Source organism: Populus euphratica, unplaced genomic scaffold (assembly GCF_000495115.2).
Source record: "Populus euphratica unplaced genomic scaffold, PopEup_1.0 scaffold67.1, whole genome shotgun sequence".
Lineage (NCBI taxonomy): Eukaryota > Viridiplantae > Streptophyta > Magnoliopsida > Malpighiales > Salicaceae > Populus > Populus euphratica.
In genome coordinates this window covers 967,047-987,313 of record NW_011499914.1, presented here as the reverse complement: position 1 = coordinate 987,313, position 20,267 = coordinate 967,047, and the positions used below count along the sequence as shown (strand labels likewise).

Genomic DNA, 20,267 nt, shown 5'->3' with positions numbered 1-20,267 from the left:
CTTCTTACCTTTAATGAATTCATACCATTTAATTCATAATTTTTTTTTATTAAGGAGTAATGTTAAATTATAACCAGCAAATCTTAAAATCCAGGAATTATAAAGGAATAAAATTAATTATTAAAAAAATTCCATAGATTGATTACTGACAAAATAAGTAACTTAATCCTTGCATTCTATGACTGTAATATTCCTTCACAGTTTCTGCAAGAATTCAAGAGACTTTTGTTTTTCATAGTCCAAATCCACAAAAACAAGCACGTCCAATTCACTAAGTACGATTTACAAATCCTTTTTTATATTCATGGATTGAATTCCTCAATCCAATCAAAGAGAGCTAGTTGAAGTGGGTCAGGTTTCATCTTTTTTTCTTGGACACATTACAAGTTGTTGTGCATATGTCAATGTGTCAGGCTCTGACACCTCTCCTCTCCCTGGATTATGCAATACATACCAATCATACATTAAGCCTGGCATCATCAATTATTCTCTTTAGCTTTTCATCGGTATGTTGCAAAAATTTCAGCTTCTTATGATCACATGATATCATATCTCATGTTACATGCTGCGCCTGTCACGAACTAGCTTAGCTTCTTTGTGTGCTTTGTATTAAAAAAAGGTTGCCTTTTTTAAGTCCATTTTGATTTACAAATTTTTTTTGCAAACTTGCCTTTGGGTTTTCCTTATCTTGGTTGTCTCTTGTAATGAGTTATTAGCAAAAGGAAGACCAAATCTTATTTATGAGTCTTCATTTTTCTCTTTCTGAGTTGTTGAGTTTTTGAGAACGCACTTCAGTTGCCTCTGCCAAGCTGGACACCATTATTGCTTCTGAAAGCATCTTTAAAGGAGTTCTCAGTTTCTGGGTTGTTTGTTTTTATTGATTAATGTATTTTCTTGAAAAAAGTTTCCATCTTGGTTGGTTTTGGTGTCTAATATTTAGGTTCTTTATGACTGGGGCTTGGTATTGTTCATAGCTTATGTACTGGTTGGTATTTTGTTTGTTCTTCTAATCTGGATCTTGAGCATTCCATTTCTCCTTACTTTTTTGAAACTGATGTGTGGTTTAAAGCTTTTTGTGGTAACAAATTTCATTTGGGTCTCAATGGTGATCCTTTCTTTCCTTTTCTGAAGCAAAGTAAAAATCTTTGATTGCAAATTTGCATTTTTTTTTCAATATTGACAAAAACTCTTCCTTTCCAACTATTTCTTCAAGTTCTCCATCTGGGGTATCCTTAGAGTATCTGGGCATTGGCAAAAACTCTTCCTTTTCAACTATTTCTTCAAGTTTTCCATCTGGGGTATCCTTTGAGTGATGCAAACTGAAGGCCTGTTAACAAATGGCAAGTCTTGTACCTGGAGTGTTACTCAAGCTTTTGCAGCACATGAATACAGATGTCAAGGTTGCTGGGGAACACAGGTCATCTTTATTGCAAGTTGTGAGCATTGTACCAGCATTAGCAGGTGGTGAGTTATTCTCTAATCAAGGGTTTTATCTCAAGGTATCAGATTCATCTCATGCCACTTATGTGTCTTTACCTGACGAGCATGATGATTTAATTCTTAGTGATAAAATCCAGTTAGGCCAATTTATTCATGTTGAAAGGCTTCAACCAGCCTCACCAGTGCCTATTCTTAGAGGGGTCAGGCCAGTACCTGGGAGGCACCCTTGTGTAGGGAGCCCTGAAGATATTGTAGCAACACAGTCTCCTGGTTTTCTCAATAATAATCACGTGGGGAAAGCCAAATCAACTAGAAGGGGTGTTTTGAGCAATACGAATGTTGGAGAAAAGGATAAATCAGTGGGGGTTAGACTGAATGGTAATTCTAATAAGGATGCGTTGTCAGATAAGAAGACGACTCTGACTAGATCAAAGTCTCAATTGTCAAAACTTACAATAAATCTGGATTCGAAGAAGGAATCTGTGGCAAAATTTAAGTCAGCGAGTTCAAGATCAATTCCTTCTTCCCCGACTAGTTGTTATTCATTGCCTACTTCATTTGAGAAGTTTTCAAATGGGGTTCGGCTGCAGGCAAAGGTTAAGGGACCGGACAAGGGATCACCTAGGATTGTAGAAAAGGCAAGTTCTGTTCGTGGGGCCAGTCCCACTGCAAGGAGGGTGCCGGTGATCAAGAATGTTGTTCAGGGGATTGAGCTGGGGGCAAAAGCCTTGAGGAAAAGTTGGGAGGGGAATGTGGAGGTGAAGCACAGTGAGAATTCGAAATTGAGAGCTGCGAGACATGATTCAAAGCCTGAAGCTAGGAGTATTTCTGTAAGTATTATTATACATGGATTTTGTCTTTAAGCAGACTGTGATTTGGTTGAGATGTACTTGAAAAAATGTCCTGTTTCAGTTTAGATGTAAAATGTTGTCATAAATTTGGAGTAACAGGCAGGCCAAGTCTGCTTTCGTTCTTTTCTTGATCATGGGTTTTCAATGTTCCTAAATATTCAGTACTTGAGCCTTTTGACTGATTTCGTTCAATCTTCCTAAATATTCAGTACTTGAGCCTTTTTTTCAAACTTAAATCCTTTTTGATTGGTAAACTGTTGAATTGATTTATCTCACTCTTATTAGCGTCCTGATTTTGTGTGACCCAAAAGGTCCTGAATCTATGGGACTCTAAGGAGATTTTGGAAATGTTGTGCTGTTTACTGCAATTCTCCAATTCACTGTCACTGGTTTCCCAACTCATCCTTGTTGAATTATCATGCTCGCCATCTAAGCTAATTGTACATGGCAGACTCCAAGAAAAAGTACATCAAGTGAGAGATTGCCGTCTAAAGAGGATTATAGGCCCCAAGTATCTGCCAAGTCGTCTAAAGAGGAGAATAAAATTCAGATATCTACCAAGAAAAATGTTGCAAATGGAAGGTTGGATGAACAAGACAAGTCAAATAAGCTAAGAACAAGTGTTGAAAAGAAATCATCAGAACATGCTAACAATGGGTTACCAGGAAATCTGGTCAAGGTCTCGATAAATAGCAGAAGACTGACTGAAGGAAGTGTTTCATGGAGTTCACTACCCTCTTCTCTTGCCAAACTTGGAAAGGTAAAACTTAAATTTCGACAAGTTCATGTGCTTTCTTTCTGTTTTCCGAGAGAAAAAAAAGATAGTGGTATATATGATTGAGTTTCTGGACTTTATTAACGTTACCTGTTTGTTGAGTGCTGAATCACTGTGCTGCTTAAGAGCATTCTGTTGAGCTATTTTATAATATCATGCATGGCCCGAGCATAACATAGCAGCCACACCTCCTTTGAGAAGGAGGTTGAAAGTCCAAATGTGTCGATCCCAAATAATCCCATCATCAAAAGAATTCAAAACAGGAAGTGCGATGTACTTTTTAGCCAGCATTTCTTCATGAAGTAGTTTTGAATTAATGATAACAGAATACATGGTCTGAACCTTGGAGGCAGGGGCCTCAGGCCACTTAAACCTTAATTCTTCTGCTTTCAGCTGTTTGCTCATAGCAGCATAGTCATCTGTAACTTACAGACTGTAAGTAACTATCAATGTATAATACAATGCCACATCATACATTCTGTAGTTAGTGATTTGCTCATTGGAAATGCAAGTTTTCCACATAAACTAGGGACACTGCTGATACGTTAATTATTTTAGTGGTTAAGAGCCAATTCTTTTGATTCTACAGTTATTATCTGTAACATTTAGTTCAATTGGTTTCTGGTCTTCTAGAAGATTTATTAAATTTAATTACTCTGATATTTTCAATTTTCACATATCTCTACACCTTTTTTATAGCAGGAAGTTGTGAAGCATAGAGATGCTGCACAGATGGCAGCAATAGAGGCTATTCAAGAGGCAACTGCTGCAGAGAGCATACTTCGATGTCTAAGGTATAACTACTCAAAGAAATAGTGGCAAGAAGGGTAGAAGTATTAGATCACTAGGCTGTAACAAGCAATCAAGTTGTATAGCTTGGTTTAGGATGAATGATGCAGTCGTCTTGGTAAATGAAGACAGCTTCATTTGATCTATAAGGCATCAATTGCAAGAAAAATGAACTCATGAATTGGTCAAAAGACTCCCGGGCCATTATGAAACTTCATAGCAAATGCTGTTGAAGGTTCTATGGATCAAAGAGTAGTTATATGCAGACAGCGTGGTTAATTATAAAAGGAAGAAGAAAATGTCAAAACTTTCTAGTTGAACTTCTGATTTCTTTGTAGCTTGGACTACATGCAGGCCATATTTGAGAAATGTTGGACAAACCGAGATCAACTTGAGTTCTACTTGCATGATTAAAATATTGAGAATATGAGAAAATTAATTTTCAGGGGATTCTTTGATTTACATCTCGGATGTGTAATCTATATTCAGTTTTTTTCTAGTGTATGAACATTTCAGTTTTAATTTTTTTTTCCTGACATTTTGTATTGTGCCTCTTTTCTCTTGCAGTATGTACGCTGAGCTGACCTGCTCTGCTAAGGAAGATAACCCAAAACCTGCTGTGGAGCAGTTTTTAACTCTTCATGCAAACTTGAATAATTCTCACTTGATTGCCGATTCCCTTTTTAAAATTACTCTAATTGGTTCATCCCCAGATTCCAATGACTATCCATCTGAAGAAGCACTAAAGGTCACGTCTGATAGATGTAAACATGCAGCCTCTTGGGTCCAAGCTGCACTGACCACCAATCTGTCGTCCTTTTCAGTGTTTACCAAAGATTCTATAACTTCTACTCTTGGTACAAAGCCTACTGCCAGCAATCAATCCATTTTAGTCCTTGAAAATTCTTCGAAGAATACCTCAACAAAAACTCAAGGGAAAGCCCGTCCAATGGTTGGTTCCAAGCTTGTAGCAACAGGAGCTTTTCGCAAACCAGGGGATAATTCTGCCATTACTCAAAAGGTGCCACCCCAACCTCCACCAGAGTGGATCAAAGGAAATGGCCTTGACGAGGCAGTGGACTTGGCAGAGATGTTGCGGATGGAATCCCAGGATTGGTTCTTGGGATTTGTTGAGAGGTTCTTGGATGCCGATGTGGATACCTTGGCTTTGTCAGATAATGGCCAAATAGCAGGGATGTTGACCCAGCTTAAAAGTGTGAATGACTGGTTAGATGAGATTGGATTGAACAAGGATGAAGCAGAAGCACCCCATGTTTCATCAGAGACCGTTGACAGGTTAAGAAAGAAGATTTACGAGTATCTTCTTACACACGTTGAATCAGCTGCTGCAGCACTAGGTGGTGGATCACAATCATCACTGGCGATCCGAACTGTAGACACTAAAACAAAGAGGTGATACTATTAGTTTTTGTAGCTTGGCCACATGCAGTGTTGGTGATGCATATAATAGTAACATACCGTTGGAGCTGTGCCCCTTAGCAACCAAACCAAGTGGGCTTAGGAGCTCAGTGTTCTAATCAATGTACATAAATCCTACATGGGTTTGAGGTATAGATCACTATTAATTATCAAAGAAAGCATTTGTTGTAAGTGCAGGGTTTTTTTATCCTCACAGGAATTTGTTTATCTTTTTCCCTGAAAGCTACACAAAATAAACAGTTCCATAAGCTGGAAAAGCAATATTTTATCTCCTTTTGGAAATGCTTATGCAAGTTTCTATCAGAATATGTCCCTTTCAGATGTTCTCGTATTTGCGTTCTGTGGATATGAATTGGATCAAGAAATTGAACACTTGACAATGCGAATTTGAAACTTAATAGGTGCTAGTTTTGTAAACTGGCAAGCTTCTCAACCTCCAAGGATAGATAGCATAAAGAGATATCATGGTACTGTTGATCAATTTCTGCCAATCAACAACAAATGCTGGTGCTGAGTCTGTCATCAACATGTTATCCAAATCCTGTTTTAATGTCATGGTCTTGAAAACAAAATGGAGGAATGTTTTGAAGAATAATGGCCGCTGGACTTCTCCAATTCCAATGTCATTCTAAGTGGTATGTTTCACCATAATTGGCATCAGAAAACACCTGAAGCCAACTAACTGAAATAATAATTTCACATAAAACATAGATTTGAAGTCCTGCAAACAACAAACTGAACCTTCCTTCTGTCAATCTTAGTCCCATATCCTGATCTTCCTGCCAAGCTCAATTCACCAAACGTCTTTCCACTAGTGACTTGCATAGTCTTGGATGCTTGTTGGCATGTTCTTCAGTCTTTAGCTACGGAGGAACTCAAACTTCCTACTGTCTGCTTTTGGACTACTAGCCTATATAGTTTCTTAGCCTATTCACATTATAAAACATCTTATAGAAGAAGAAGGCATCACGCCTTTTAAATATCCTAAACTTACTCCAAACTTCATACAGGATATGTATCAATAAGTCAAGTCTAACAAAAGTCTAGACACATGCATAAAAACAAGTATAATTTTTAATACAACTGGTGGATTATGGTAAGATTTGACCAGCACGTTCTACAAACCTACTTCTATAATGGATCAAATTAGTTGCAACCTGTTTAAGTTGAGATCATATCCAAAATAGAGGTGATGTTTTTGAATTTTCAATATTTTTCTAGTTGTTTTAGGATTCATTTTTCTTTGTAGTTTAAGTTGGTTTAACTAATATTTAAAAAGTCTTACGTGCTATTCTTATAATATAATTTATGAATTATCATATTTTAAAATATATCATAATTATCTCTAATCTTAGAGTTTGAGTAAACAAAGCTAGTAGTATACCAGCATTATTTTGTCGTAGCCTACCTTTGAGAAATACATTAAATTTACAGGTTTGCAATTTCTAAGATAAGAGTTATTTAACAAATGGATACTTAGGCTCCATTTATCTTTGCTTATGCTTTTTACAATGCTTTTCAACCACATTAAATTTACAGGTTTGCAATTTCTAAGCTTATGCTTTTTACAATGCTTTTCAACCCAAAAAACAGAAGCAGCAAATCATACAAACTGGCTTTTGGAGACCACAATAGAGTGGATTCCAAGGATGATAGATTTCGTCTAGAGGACTTCCCCAGCTTCATTCTCACAACAGAACAAGATGAGGTTATGGTAAATTAAGTAATCAGAGCAGCAGAGAAAGCTTCGAAAGTTTCAGATATTATTCTAAATACTTTTGATGACTTGAAGCATGATGTTTTAGTTGCTCTCTTATCCATTTGTTAAGTAACTTTGCGGATTTCAATAGAACAGGTCGCTGCTATGCCACAGGGAAATAATTGGACACATGCTGCCTAGAATGGAAGAGCATGTTGAGATGCTTCAGAGACATCAAAGAAGACCATTTTTTTAAGCAGGAGTACATCTCACGAGCTGCCATAATAGCTCGAGCATGGTGAACATGTGCTAGTGTGTGAAAGGACGGGTTGCCAGGAGGTGGGAAAAAAAATCAATTACCGACAATGCCACTGCCACTGCCACTGCCAAATAATTTGACATGTGTTATCTAGAATGCAAAAACATACCGAAATGCTTCTGAAAACACAAATAATTTGACATTTGTTAACAGAGCACGAGGAATGAAACTAGTTGATCTCTACCAAGTTAAATGGTGAGCATTTAAGATTTTCTTATTCTAGATTTGTTTTTATTCATTCCAAGTTAACTTTGTTGGTCGTGAGATTACTCCTAATGTTTGCAAAATAAGCTCTCATGAACCTCATTGACACCTTGTAATTCATACCATTAACAGAGCACGAGGAATGAAACTCGTTGATCTCTACAAAATGATGAAATAATGCTAAATGATTCAAAATTGCCATTTGTTTGAGTGAGAGAAAGTTGTTCGATGATGCCTCTTGTCATGTCTCATAACGATGCCTGGACAATTACAAAGAATTTCATGAATCTTGTAGTCAAGATACACTCCAACTGTTGAAGTGGCATCAATCACTAGATTTCAATTTCAAAACCTTCTCTTTTTTCAAAGGAAGAGAAGAAATCGACCTAAATTTGAGAAAAGGAGATGTTTTGAAAAGAGAACAGATGAAAAGAGAGGGAACAAGGAAGAAGACAGTTGCAAGGTGGGAAGAAACGAGACAAAAGGAAAAAAATAATTTTTTTATTAAAATTTAAATTTACCATTAATGCGATATGTAAAATATAATTTTTTTAAATAAATTAAATGTTATCACACTAAAATATTTGGAAATTCATTATAATTTTTTTATAAAAAAATATAAATAATATTTAAGAGTGTGATAATAGTTATTTTTTTAAATGTTTTTTGTTTCAAAAAATATTAAAATAATATATTTTTTATTTTTTAAATTTTTTTTTAATCCCAATACATTAAAATAATCTAAAAATATTTAATTTTAACAAAAAAAATATGTATATGGTAACTTCCTTCCTTAATCTAAATTAAATATAAATAAAATATGTATATTGTAACTTCCTTCCTTAATCTAAATTAAATTTTGACTTTAAATAAATTCATAGACAAAAAAAAAGCCCCAAATATTGAAAAACTTTTGATTTGTAGAGGGGTTATTAATGTAAAACCACTGCTCACACTAGATTCTCTCGCCCTCCTATACCAATCACTAGATCTCTGGCAGCCAACTGGTGTCCCAGAAATGGAGAACAAGCCAAAGCTACATGTCGTTCAAACCTTAAAGCAACTATTTTTGCTTTTCGCTGTCCACTCTCTCTTCCTCTTCCCTTTCACTCTCTCAGAAATCTTCTTTGAGGAACGTTTTGAAGATGGTTGGAAAGGTAGATGGGTTTTATCAGACTGGAAAAGAAGTGAAGGCAAAGCTGGTACTTTTAAGTACACCGCGGGGAAGTGGCCCGGTGATCCAGATGATAAAGGTACAATAACATGTTAAAGATTTGATCTTTTTGTGATTATGTTATCTGGGGTTTGAATTTGTTTCGTTTGATTTGTGTGGAAATATGGTGTTTCAGGTATTCAAACATATAATGATGCAAAACATTTTGCTATATCAGCAAAGATAACCCCAGAGTTTAGTAACAAGAATAGGACTTTAGTGGTTCAGTATTCTATTAAGTTTGAGCAAGATATTGAGTGTGGTGGTGGGTATATTAAGCTGTTTTCTGGTTATGTTAATCAGAAGAAATTTGGTGGTGATACTCCTTATAGGTAAAGAAAATGACCCATTTGATTCTTTTGATGTTTGAGAAATGGGAAGTGGTCAAGTTTAAAGCTTGCTGTGTTTTTTGTCTTTGCAGTTTTATGTTTGGACCTGATATATGCGGTACACAAACAAAGAAGCTTCATGTTATATTGTCTTATCAAGGACAGAATTATCCTATCAAGAAGGATTTGCAATGTGAAACTGATAAGTTGACTCATTTCTATACATTTATACTTAGGCCTGATGCTTCTTATAGCGTGTTGGTTGATAATAGAGAGAGGGAATCAGGAACCATGTATACGGATTGGGATATTCTTCCACCACCAAAAATTAAAGATACTAAAGCAAAGAAGGTACGGTAGGAACTTGGGGTTGGATTTTGGTTCCATTTTTTGCAGGAAAATGTGGTGATTTTCATTGTTGATAGTTTGGTGTTTTTAGTCTAGCCCGAAAAGGTTGACTTTCATTGTTTCGCAGCCAGCAGACTGGGATGATAGAGAATTTATCGAGGATCCTAATGATTTCAAACCAGAGGTATTGCCTGGTAGTCTACTTAATAATGTGGTTGAAATAGTGAATTATATATGTTCCTGGTACATTTTGTACTTTAACTATTTGCTTTGATGTTGCAGGGATATGATTCTATTCCCCGGGAGATTCCTGATCCTAAGGCTAAAGAGGTTTGTTCATTGCCTTTAGCATTTTAGAATCTCTTCTGTAATTTTCTCGTTCTCACCATGTTGGTGTTTGAAACATGTGATTAGACTATTCATGGATTAACTTGCCTTTATACAATGACAATGCTCTAGGAAAATGTCTTTCTTTTTGGCCCTTACTTATTCAACTTGATTGTTGGATAATTAGGTTATAAATAAGAAGAGATATGTAGGATTGTCATTTATTTAACTGTCACGGCCTAGAAGACAAAATATAACATGCCTTATTCTATTGCTGCTTTGAATAGCCCGATGATTGGGATGAAGAGGAGGATGGAATATGGAGGCCATCCAAGATACCAAATCCAGCGTACAAAGGACCATGGAAAAGAAAGGTGTGCATCCATGCTACTGACCAAAAGTTTGAACAAAATATCTTAGCTGATTAATAATGATTATTGAATTAAGTTGTTATCCTGATATTGTAGAAAATCAAGAACCCTAACTATAAGGGAAAATGGAAGACTCCATGGATCGATAACCCAGGTATGAATCATTCCATTGAGACCAAATGGTTATTTTTATCATTCATTTGGGGAAGAATGCTTTGGAACATTTTGGCAGATACAAATGCTCAGAAATAGGAAAATGAGCATTTTGGCCTTAATACCAGCATTTAACCAAATAATGGAGTAGGCAGTATGTTCCAAGTGGTGAACTTTGCTACTGGGTTTTAGACAAGTCTTTTATGTGTAAAAAAAATGGAAACTTCATATAGGATACTAACAGAGCATAGTAAATGAGTTAGCTTCTATGTTGTAGCAGGAACGTTTGCTGATATTAAAGACAACTGGTCCTCCAACAAGTTTGTATCAGTTGTCTCTCTAACTATGTGGCTGATCTAATATATGTGCCTGATTTTAGTATCCAGTTTCATTTTGTAAATGCTTACAATCCTCTTTTCCTTTCTTTTTGTCAGAGTTTGAAGATGATCCTGACCTTTATGTGCTGAAGCCAGTAAAATATGTGGGTATCGAAGTTTGGCAGGTAGGTCTCATAACTTCTTTACCTCTACTGGAGATCATTCATACAACCTATTGTTTGGGGAAAAAATAGCACATTAATGATACCAGGAAAAAGTAAAATATAGTTCTTTGTAATAACAAATGATTGTATTATCTGATCTGACAAACACATTTTCCTCTCATATTTTACTTGGCTTTGTTTGTCTGAAATGAAGATAGTAGATTTTATTATATTAGTATCAGTAAACTAGTTTGTTTGAGTATTGACCAGCCTTTCATTCTGGATTGAAAACCATTTATTTTATTTTATTTTTGCTGTACTGGTTCATTGACTTATATCTACCCTCTTAGTGGAGTTAAGATTTGTACTCAACTCTTTTGATCTGTCCAAACAACTGAGATGCCTTACCTTGAAACAAATTTGAATTTCTCATTATACATTCCTGGCAGAAAAATTAATCTCTTCCATCATTGTGTTTTCAGTTGAGTTTGGATTTATACTCTCAACTAAAGAACGCTCTGGGTTACCTTGATCTGATGACATCAAATATTGCATTGCAGGTGAAGGCTGGTTCAATTTTTGACAACATATTGATCTGTGATGACCCACAATATGCAAGAGAAGTTGTAGAAGATGTTTTCCAGAATAGAGAGGTGAATTTATTGATTTTAGAATCCATAATGGCTGCTTGGTTCCAAGGAACATGGCTTAAATTTGGTATTTGGATTTTCATTTTATGTATATGCCAGATAGAAAAGGATGCCTTTGAGGAAGCAGAGAAAGTGAGGAGAGCTCGAGAAGAAGAGGTGACTACCTTTGTTTGCTTGCTTTTGGGAATTTGCAATTTGTCCTATAACTCTACTTTAGCCATTCTTTTTTAGCATTATCTAATGGATTTGAATCATTGCATGAGTAGGAAGCTCAAAGAGCAAGAGAGGAAGGTGAAAAGAGGAGGAAAGAAAGGGGCTACAGGAAGCCTCGCAGAAGGGTATAATATCTCTCGATATCTTCTGATCAAACCTTAGTTGCCACTTCAGTGTTGCACCTCTTGAATGCAGCTGCTTGAGTTTTTTAATGGTATCCCTTAAATAGAATCATTTTCATGAATGATGCTCCAAACCATTAAAAGAAGTAAGGAACAACACATTAAACCATTTTCAGATTACCTTTTCATCATTTTTCATTGAGAAAGAGAGATGAACAGCTAAAGAATCATAAAAAATAAAACGTCATTTTTTTATTTATTGTGAAGCTTTTTAGTGGTTCGGTGAATGTTGATATAACGTAAAAATTTTGTTTTGGCAGCATGATCCCCGGGACTACATGGATGATTACCATGTAAGCATATCTTCAGCACCTTTTCTCTCATTTTCCCATTCAATTGACTCTGTTTTAAATAAACTCATGGCAAGTGGTAAAAGATCAAGGCTTTCTCTACAGTAGGCAGGAATTACTTAGCTCGAGCCTTGTACTTTCCATCTCATTTCATTAAAAAGGGTACCTATATTCTTTTCCAATCAATATAAAGCAACACAAGCGGATCAACTTTATGGTAAGCTGTAATAACATCAATTTCTTGGCAATGAAGACAGTATGCAGCTTGAGATGTTCTCAACAATCATGCATGATCTACACTGGAAAATCATCTTCTGCTTCAGCTCAAATACTTTAGTTTCCCCCCTGAACTTTTCTTTTGCAGGATGAACTATAAGCTGTCCATGGCTGTTTCAATTCACATCTTACAATCGCAAGAGAGATCAAGTTTCAGATTTCAAAAGGCAGCATGTTTCAGTCTCAAGCATGTCATGTTGTTGTACCTCCTGTTGTATTACTGTTGCTGTATCGTAAGAGACCTACCACACCAAATAACTTGACCAAGTTGACGTGCCAATACAGCCATTAAGGCTTATGTGGGCTCTTGTTACTTGAGTTGACGGTAAATTGATGGACAAATTTGAGTCTTCTAATCATTGAAAGTCCTCATGGTTTGAATGGATTCAGGATTGTTTATTAGTTAAGATTTGGCTGTATGAAACCTTTTTGCGGTATAAACAGAGCAACTTGTGCTGCTAAGTAGATAACTTATACACTAGGTCATATGGATTTCATCTCCACAATGGCGCAATTTTCCATTGAATTAGCAAAGATTAAATCACGTGCTCTGGTGAGTTGACTCTTTTTTTTTAAAAAAAAAAGGTCAATTAGTTTCTTTCTTATTAGGTTGAACAGGTCGTTGTCTGGGTTTTTAATTGGGTTATAATAAGTTAATTATCTATTATTAATTACAAAACCCGACCTGAGCCAGGTCAGGTTTGATCTACCAAGTCGATTTGGTTCTTCCCGGGTCGTTCTCAAGAATTTCAACATGGCCTAAAAACACTATTAGACCTAAAATCTTCTGTTCTTGTTTGCTGTGTCGAGTTTTCCAATTCATTTCATTTTCATCTATTGTCACTGCTTACCTTTCTTTTAATCAAAACTTCTAAGCCATATCTTGTATGTTGCCCCCACTAGGGGTGTCTTTATCATTCTCTTTTTGTAACCCTCACAATTAGTTTTGGTTTCACAAGAAACCAAACCAGTGATTCAATACAATTGTTAGATACCATAACTCAATGTGTTCTTGGTCTGTTTATAATTTATTTTTAGTTTTTTAATTTGATGATAAAGGGTATTTTCAAAGCAACTTAAATTGGTTTATATAATATATCTTTTAGTTTCTTAATTTGATAATAAAGGATATTTTCTTAGTAATTTGTACATGAATCAAGAACTAGATTCCATCATAGAATAATGTTGTCAATACATCTTCCAAACTCATCATTAATAATAATAATAATAATAATTAAAATTTATATCACGATCTCAAAACAAAATAGATGAAAATAGGGAAAATATATTTTCTTGTATTTTTTCTTCTGAAAATACACAAATTTATATCAAAAGTGTTCTAAAAACAAACTAATTTTATAGGAGCAAATATTTTATATTATTGTATTTTGTTTTTGATATGTGTGTGTGTGTTCCACTGTTGCTGAAAGCATTTCTAATGATTATTCTTTGATTACGGCTAAAAAAAAATCTTGATTAGGGTAATTTTGGGAAGGAGAAGGAAAAAATGGATCGGACTTGACGCGTAATCTGCCACGTGGGCCCAGCATAAAGCAGTTGGTGACGTTACTCTCCACTACGAACACCCACTTACACGTAAAGGGTCTCCATCACCTTTACCTTTTAACGTTCCTCACCGTCATGTAACTTTACCATCTCTTGTACAATGAACAAAAGCAGCATAAATTAAGCTAATAGAATAATAATACAGAAGAAAACAAATTTGCAGTCCATAAAAATTGATAAAAAAAAATTAAAAAAAATATAAGAGGAAAATAATATTTAAAAAACCGACATCTATGATTCCAATTGAGCATCAGAAAAATGTTTGAATTATATATATATATATATATATATATATATATAGATATAAGATTGCAATTTAGGTGACTTGTTTTCCATGCTGGTCAACAAAGTATCATAATAATAAATCATCATCATCATTCAAGTGACAAGTGCCACCAAAGTGCCAACCCACAAGCATCCACAATAACACTCTCTCTCTCTCTCCCCTTTTCTCTCTAAAAACTCAAAAGAATAAAAGAATAAAAAATAAAAGAGGGAAAGAGAAAGAAGGGGAGCGATGCAGATGATCTCCAAGGCATCTTGTGCCATGGCTTCCCTTCCTTGCTCCAGGGTGGGTTTAATTTCTTGTTTGTTTGCATTCCTTGTTTACTCCAATCCCTTTTGATTTTACTTTATGTTTTGTGCTTTAGTGGTTGTTTAAACTTTAAAGTTTCAGTCTTTATGGGAAATGAGTGGTCTTGATGGCTTAACCCATTTGAGATTCTGGAAAATCTTTGCTTCTGTTTTTTATGCACTCTCTGCTTGTTTGTTGTTTAAAGTTTTCTTTTTTAACTGTTTTAAAGAAAGCCCATTTACTTTTTTGTACTGGTTTTGATAGTGGAAGGAGAACAAATGGTAGAAGTTCATTGTTTTCTCCTAACGGTGATGTGGGTTTTTTTACCAGAAGTTCAGGAGGTTGGATGGTAAAGAATCACGTGATTTGATGCAATGGACATTTTATTTTTAGTGAAAGTTGAAGGAGATGGCATGATTGGTGACGTTGACATATGAACTTTTGATGAAAGGAAATCATTTTGAGAAGTTAACCTTCCATGTATATTGTTTAGCCTTTCTAATGGATGTGATCCAATTATTATTCCATCTGGTGCCTTTTGTTGTGAACCGCAGGGAATGCTTTTCCATCTCTATGGAATAGGTTTTTGGTGTTTGTTTCTGGCCTTTGGTGTAGTAGATGTGCTTGCAAAAATTGTGGAGATTGAGAATTAGGACCTTACTTTTTTTTCCTCATATTATTAGGTGAGGAGTGGGATTCGCGTAAGGCCAGGCACGAGACAACTTTCCCTTAGAAAAGTTATTGTGTATGGATTCATGCGTTTGCTGTCCACACCGTTCAAAACCTTGCGTGGAGCAAGTCGAACACTTAAAGTTGCTCAATTTTGCAGCGTTTCCAATATGTCTTCTTCATTGCAAATTGAATTGGTAAGAATTTGTAATGTTTTCATTTTGCAAGCTCTGTTATAGTTTTGAAATATTTAGTGTTCTTATTGTGAATGGATGCCTTATATCGTTTTTTGTTACGTTCATTGCTTCAGGTGCCATGTCTTAAGGACAATTATGCATATCTTTTGCATGACGTGGATACAGGAACAGTTGGAGTTATTGATCCGTCTGAAGCTACACCTGTTATTGATGCTTTAAGTCGGAAAAACCGAAATTTGACTTATATACTAAACACCCATCATCATCATGATCATACGGGTGGGAATGAAGAGTTGAAAGCAAGGTATGGTGCAAAGGTATGCGACTGTGTTCCCAAGTTCTTTTTTCTCCCAACTCTCATGGGATGAAATTAAATGCATTTAATTGATACAAGAACAAGAAGCCAGCATTTTTATTCACCATTTTAAATCTGCTTGTATTGAGTCTAATTCTTTTTTTTAAAAAAAAAAGCTTAGACAAAGGTTTTCAATGAATGCTGTGTCTTCCATCTGAGTATTAAGAGGGACCTAGATGCCTGTTTGTAAAGTGGCTTTCAAAATTGTGTAGCTTTTACAGTTTTGCTTTTTGTTTGTAGGTAATTGGTTCAGGAGTTGACAGGGATAGGATTCCTGGCATTGATATAGTTCTGAATGACGGGGATAACTGGATGTTTGGAGGCCATGAGGTGCTAGTAATGGGAACTCCTGGCCATACCCGAGGTTCTATTTCCTTATCAATCTACGTTAGGAAATCCTATTCGTGAGAAACATGACTTTATAATGTCAGAATGCAATCGTTTCTTCTGTTGACACTGGACAAGGCATGTAAAGTCAACATGTTTCCTTGCAGCTCCAAAAAAAGAAAAAATAATGCATTTCCTAGAAGCATGAACTTGTGATACATGACTTTACAAGTAGAAAAAAACTGTGACTCATATGAAACAGTTGGAAGGCCACAACAGGCTATACCTTCTGATATATGTCCTCCATGCCATTAAAATGTGAAACTTATGATTTTCTGCTTGGACATTATCTAGTTAGTGAGGGACATGTGGTATGTATTCAATACAAAAAATGAAGCAAACAAACAATTTTTGTTGTTTCAGCTAAACCAACGAAAGAAAATGTAGCAATTTTGTTGGTTAAATTGTCTGTTGTGTCCTCATTCTTTCTAGTGATTGCTTACATGGAAAATCTGGGTATTTTCAAGTGGGATGGTTGGATATTTGCTGGCTTATCTTGCGGGTTTTGGGTTTAGTAAAGAGTACAAGGCTTTATGGTTATGCAGCTAATGAGTCAATAGTTGTCTTGACATTCAGCATTCATTTAATTGCAGGCCATGTAAGTTTCTACTTTCCTGGTTCGGGGGCAATTTTTGCAGGGGACACTTTATTTAGTCTGTCATGTGGCAAGCTTTTTGAAGGAACACCTGAGCAGGTAATTCATGACATGCATTCTTCACTCTGCTATAATTTTGAGGTTGGAAATAATATCTGATGATGCAATATTGAGATGAATATATTGGATTGAGCCTTACTATTTAGACAAAGTTTCAGCGCTTGAATCCTCAATGTGAAACGATTCTTTAAAATATCACTTCATCTTTTTAACTAGAAGAGTAATGAATTGTTAAATGATACATGTTTTCTGAACTTGAAAGTTGAAAATTTTATCAAGCTACCACCACAAAAAAACATAAAATTCTGTGTTTATAAAGCCTCCTGAAAAAATATTTATTTATTTTTGTTACTTTGCAAGCTGGATGTTTGGATGGAATCTTTTATAGTCACAAGCGGACAGTCCTGTTGTCAAATATTGAAATGAATGAGCGAAACATTGGCAGATGAGATAGAATTACCCCTCCCCCCCAACTGTAGTCCAAAGCCCAGCAGGCCTCTCTTAACCAAAAGAGCATATTTGATAAGAAGCTAGTTGCCTGATTTCATGATGATTGAATACTATAGCATCTGATTTTCTTTGTTGCAGATGCTTTCATCCCTCAGGAAAATCATGTCACTGCCAGATGATACAAATATATATTGCGGTCATGAATATACGTTGGTTGGTCACCTATATATTTGTTTTCCATATTCTTCTTGTTTTATCTACTGAAGATCAAAGTTAAATGCCCTAACCATGATGCATGTTTTTTGACAGAGTAATTCGAAGTTTGCACTGTCCATAGATCCAAATAATGAGGCACTCCAGTCCTATGCAGCCCATGTGGCACATCTTCGCAGCAAGAGTTTACCAACTGTGAGTCTTAAGCCTTCCTACTTTATTGAATACCTGGCCAATGACTGGCTACTGTGATGAGGGAAGCCTTCGCTCCACTCCCTGAACCCCAACTCCCCCACCCCCTACCCTACCTTGAGTTCACAATGAGAGCAGGCCTCTCTATCTTGTGTCTAGTATGAGGCCAGGAGAATTAGCAACTAAGTGATGTGCCGCCAGATTTTCTGATTTTTTTTTTAATCTAGAAAGGAAATGATTTTATGATTTGTGCCTCTTATGAGTCTTTGGTCTTGAACCCTCATGGAGCTCTTCACTATGTTGGCATTCCTATCCATGATTGAGCTTTTGATTTTTTAAACTGAAATTGACTTTTGAAAGGTATCTTGCTTTTTGATAGAAAATATATGCGCACCAATTTCAGTTGCATGTCATGCAATTATCCAATTTTGAAGTTAATTTCTCTTTTGCAATGCTCACCACTGTTCAACAGCACATGCCTTCTTTGGCTTTATAGAAGCACTTAAAGTTATACGCCCTTAGATTTCCTGCCTGGCACTGGCTATTTGTCAAGCGGTTAACTATGTAGAATCACACAAGCTTCCTCATGTTTGTATGCCTTGAAATGGTGATCAGTTTCAGTAAAAGTTGAAGTGCTTGCTTTGCCACTATCAATCTGCATAATGATTGTGGACTTGATTTAATTTGTCTGTCCTGTGTGTGTTTTTATTTTCTCCTCTTATCATTTAACTTTAAGTTTTGTCTTCCTAAAGATCCACATTGAGGGTGAATTTTTCTGTCTCGTCAGATTCCAACCAAGTTAAAGGTTGAAAAGGCTTGTAATCCTTTCCTTCGCGCTTCAAGCACAGCAATCCGGCATACCTTAAATATTCCAGCAACGGCAAATGATTCAGAAGCGTTAGGCGTTATCCGCCAAGCAAAGGACAATTTTTAAGATCACTTGCAAGATTATATCTGCTTGTCTATAGGATAGGTGACCCCGCCATGTATTATTCTCTGCCAATATGTTCTTTTATCTAGAGTTTTGATATCTTGAATTCCCTTTGGATTCTTTAACCACGAGAAACAGCAAATCCAGTTGCCAGTAACAAATGCTTTCTTCTATTCGAAAGATTGGTTTAATTTTGTACTGGTTCAGCATTTTTTTGCTTTGAAAATATTGCATGAAGGTATTCATTTCTCTTTCTGGTTCATGAGATGGTGTAAAACACTTACTACTGTTTGACTAAAGTTAGGCTTGGCAAGTGCTTTGTCTTTATCAGTCAGCAATTTATCAGTCAGCAAGTGCTTTGTCTTTATCAGTCAGCAAGTGCTTTTCCTTGCTCTTGTTTAAAGATGGAGAGCTGAATTATCTCTTTGGTCAGTGTTCTTTGAATAGAAAACTTCACAGAAAATGGCGTGTCAAGACGAGAGTTAAAAACTTGGTCGTCACTATTTAAAATTAAAGTTAAAAAATATAGATTAATTTAAAAGGAAAAAAAAACAATTTTTTTGAAAATCAGAGGTGAAAGAATGGGTGGGTTGATCAAACAGATCAAAAACCAAACATTGTTCCCTTCTCCCGTTAAGCATAATGGCACCATGTCCAAGAAGTTGATAGAGGCAGTCTTGAAGTAACCTTATCTGCTCTGCCCCTGCATGTATTCTTGAAAACTGAACCAACAGCATGCCCTTCAAGCTTGGGACCGGGGCTTGCTTGTTTTGTACAGGTTAGTTTTATTTTTTCAAATTTTTTTCTACTTAAGTGATATTTTTTAAATAGTTTTAATGTGTTAAAATTAAAAAATATCCACTATTCTTAATTAAAAAAATTTTAAAAAAATATTATATACTATAATATCAAACACATATTAGTGCTATTTCTCTCATTTTTAAGATTAAATTTAAGATTTAACTCGTTCTAAGATCCTAGTTGTAGATTAATAAAGTTAATTTATAAATTGATAGGTTATTTTAATTTTTTTTATACAAAAATAACATATATTATTTTAATAAAAAAATATATCTAGTTTGGAATAAAACTCAATTTAGACTAGACTTTAAAATAACAAATTATCAAGTTTGCTCGTGGAGTTATGCTTTATAACTATGTTAATTCTAGTTTGAAATAAAACTTAATTACAAGTCATGTCCTTTTTGCTAGTTTCAGAAGGACATACAATGGCAGATATACTTACTGATAACATTACTGTGACTCTTGTGAAATACTAGAAAGAAAATGTTCAGATATGATCATGGATAGATTTGCATTTGAATTTTTGCTTAACGGTGTTGAATTGGAAAACTCGTGATGAAGCTTAACTTGAATTAATTTTAAGTTAAATTAGAAAAATAAAAATTTAATAAAAATTATTTAATCTGATAGAATTTTTAATGATTTAGTTAACTTGATAAAATTTAGTTTGAATTCAATTAGGTTAATAAAAAAGGAGTTTTTTAAAAAATAATAGAACTATGCAATTTTAATAAAAATAATGAATATATACCATATTTTTATACTTACAATATATGTTCTAATATATGTTCTGTTATTTATTTTTTAATCTTTTATTGTGTGAATTTTCAAAAGATTATTTGAACCTTGCTTTTAGACAAGATTAAAGAGATTATTGATAAACAGTTATTTTTTAAAATATTTTATTATTTAAAAATGTATTGT

At 35.0% G+C, this 20,267-nt stretch overlaps 3 protein-coding genes and 1 long non-coding RNA gene across 5 annotated transcripts in view; 3 read left to right on the top strand and 1 right to left on the bottom strand.

Annotated features, from left to right (window-relative positions):
- The window catches only part of LOC105134428 (uncharacterized), a 25,818-nt gene extending 19,779 nt beyond the window's left edge, over positions 1-6,039 (bottom strand). Inside the window, exon 1 of the long non-coding RNA XR_843982.1 lies at positions 6,028-6,039. This is a non-coding gene — a long non-coding RNA (uncharacterized LOC105134428). The remainder of the gene's footprint in view (positions 1-6,027) is intronic.
- On the top strand, positions 253-5,616 carry LOC105134426 (uncharacterized). 2 transcript variants are annotated; one of them, XM_011038835.1, is made up of 5 exons: positions 253-1,464; positions 1,582-2,270; positions 2,743-3,051; positions 3,766-3,860; positions 4,423-5,616. In XM_011038835.1, the coding sequence occupies exons 1-5, from the start codon at positions 1,338-1,340 to the stop codon at positions 5,270-5,272; spliced, it is 2,070 nt and encodes a 689-aa protein (XP_011037137.1). In that variant the 5' UTR covers positions 253-1,337; the 3' UTR covers positions 5,273-5,616. The 2 variants fall into 2 exon arrangements, with proteins under 2 accessions (XP_011037137.1, XP_011037136.1); XM_011038834.1 differs by having other exon boundaries at positions 254-2,270; positions 3,769-3,860.
- A 2,446-nt stretch (positions 6,040-8,485) lies between the features above and the next one.
- On the top strand, positions 8,486-12,831 carry LOC105134424 (calreticulin-3-like). The gene is made up of 13 exons (XM_011038829.1): positions 8,486-8,770; positions 8,867-9,062; positions 9,152-9,410; positions 9,535-9,591; positions 9,690-9,737; positions 10,022-10,108; positions 10,202-10,259; positions 10,693-10,760; positions 11,300-11,392; positions 11,489-11,545; positions 11,656-11,727; positions 12,045-12,077; positions 12,439-12,831. Exons 1-13 carry the CDS (start codon positions 8,536-8,538, stop codon positions 12,448-12,450), a joined length of 1,275 nt encoding a protein of 424 aa, XP_011037131.1. The 5' UTR covers positions 8,486-8,535; the 3' UTR covers positions 12,451-12,831.
- A 1,486-nt stretch (positions 12,832-14,317) lies between these two features.
- LOC105134423 (hydroxyacylglutathione hydrolase 2, mitochondrial-like) lies at positions 14,318-18,789 on the top strand. The gene is made up of 8 exons (XM_011038828.1): positions 14,318-14,487; positions 15,174-15,356; positions 15,470-15,673; positions 15,952-16,075; positions 16,692-16,792; positions 17,342-17,416; positions 17,513-17,611; positions 18,396-18,789. The coding sequence occupies exons 1-8, from the start codon at positions 14,434-14,436 to the stop codon at positions 18,540-18,542; spliced, it is 987 nt and encodes a 328-aa protein (XP_011037130.1). The 5' UTR covers positions 14,318-14,433; the 3' UTR covers positions 18,543-18,789.
- The last annotated feature ends 1,478 nt before the right edge of the window (positions 18,790-20,267 follow it).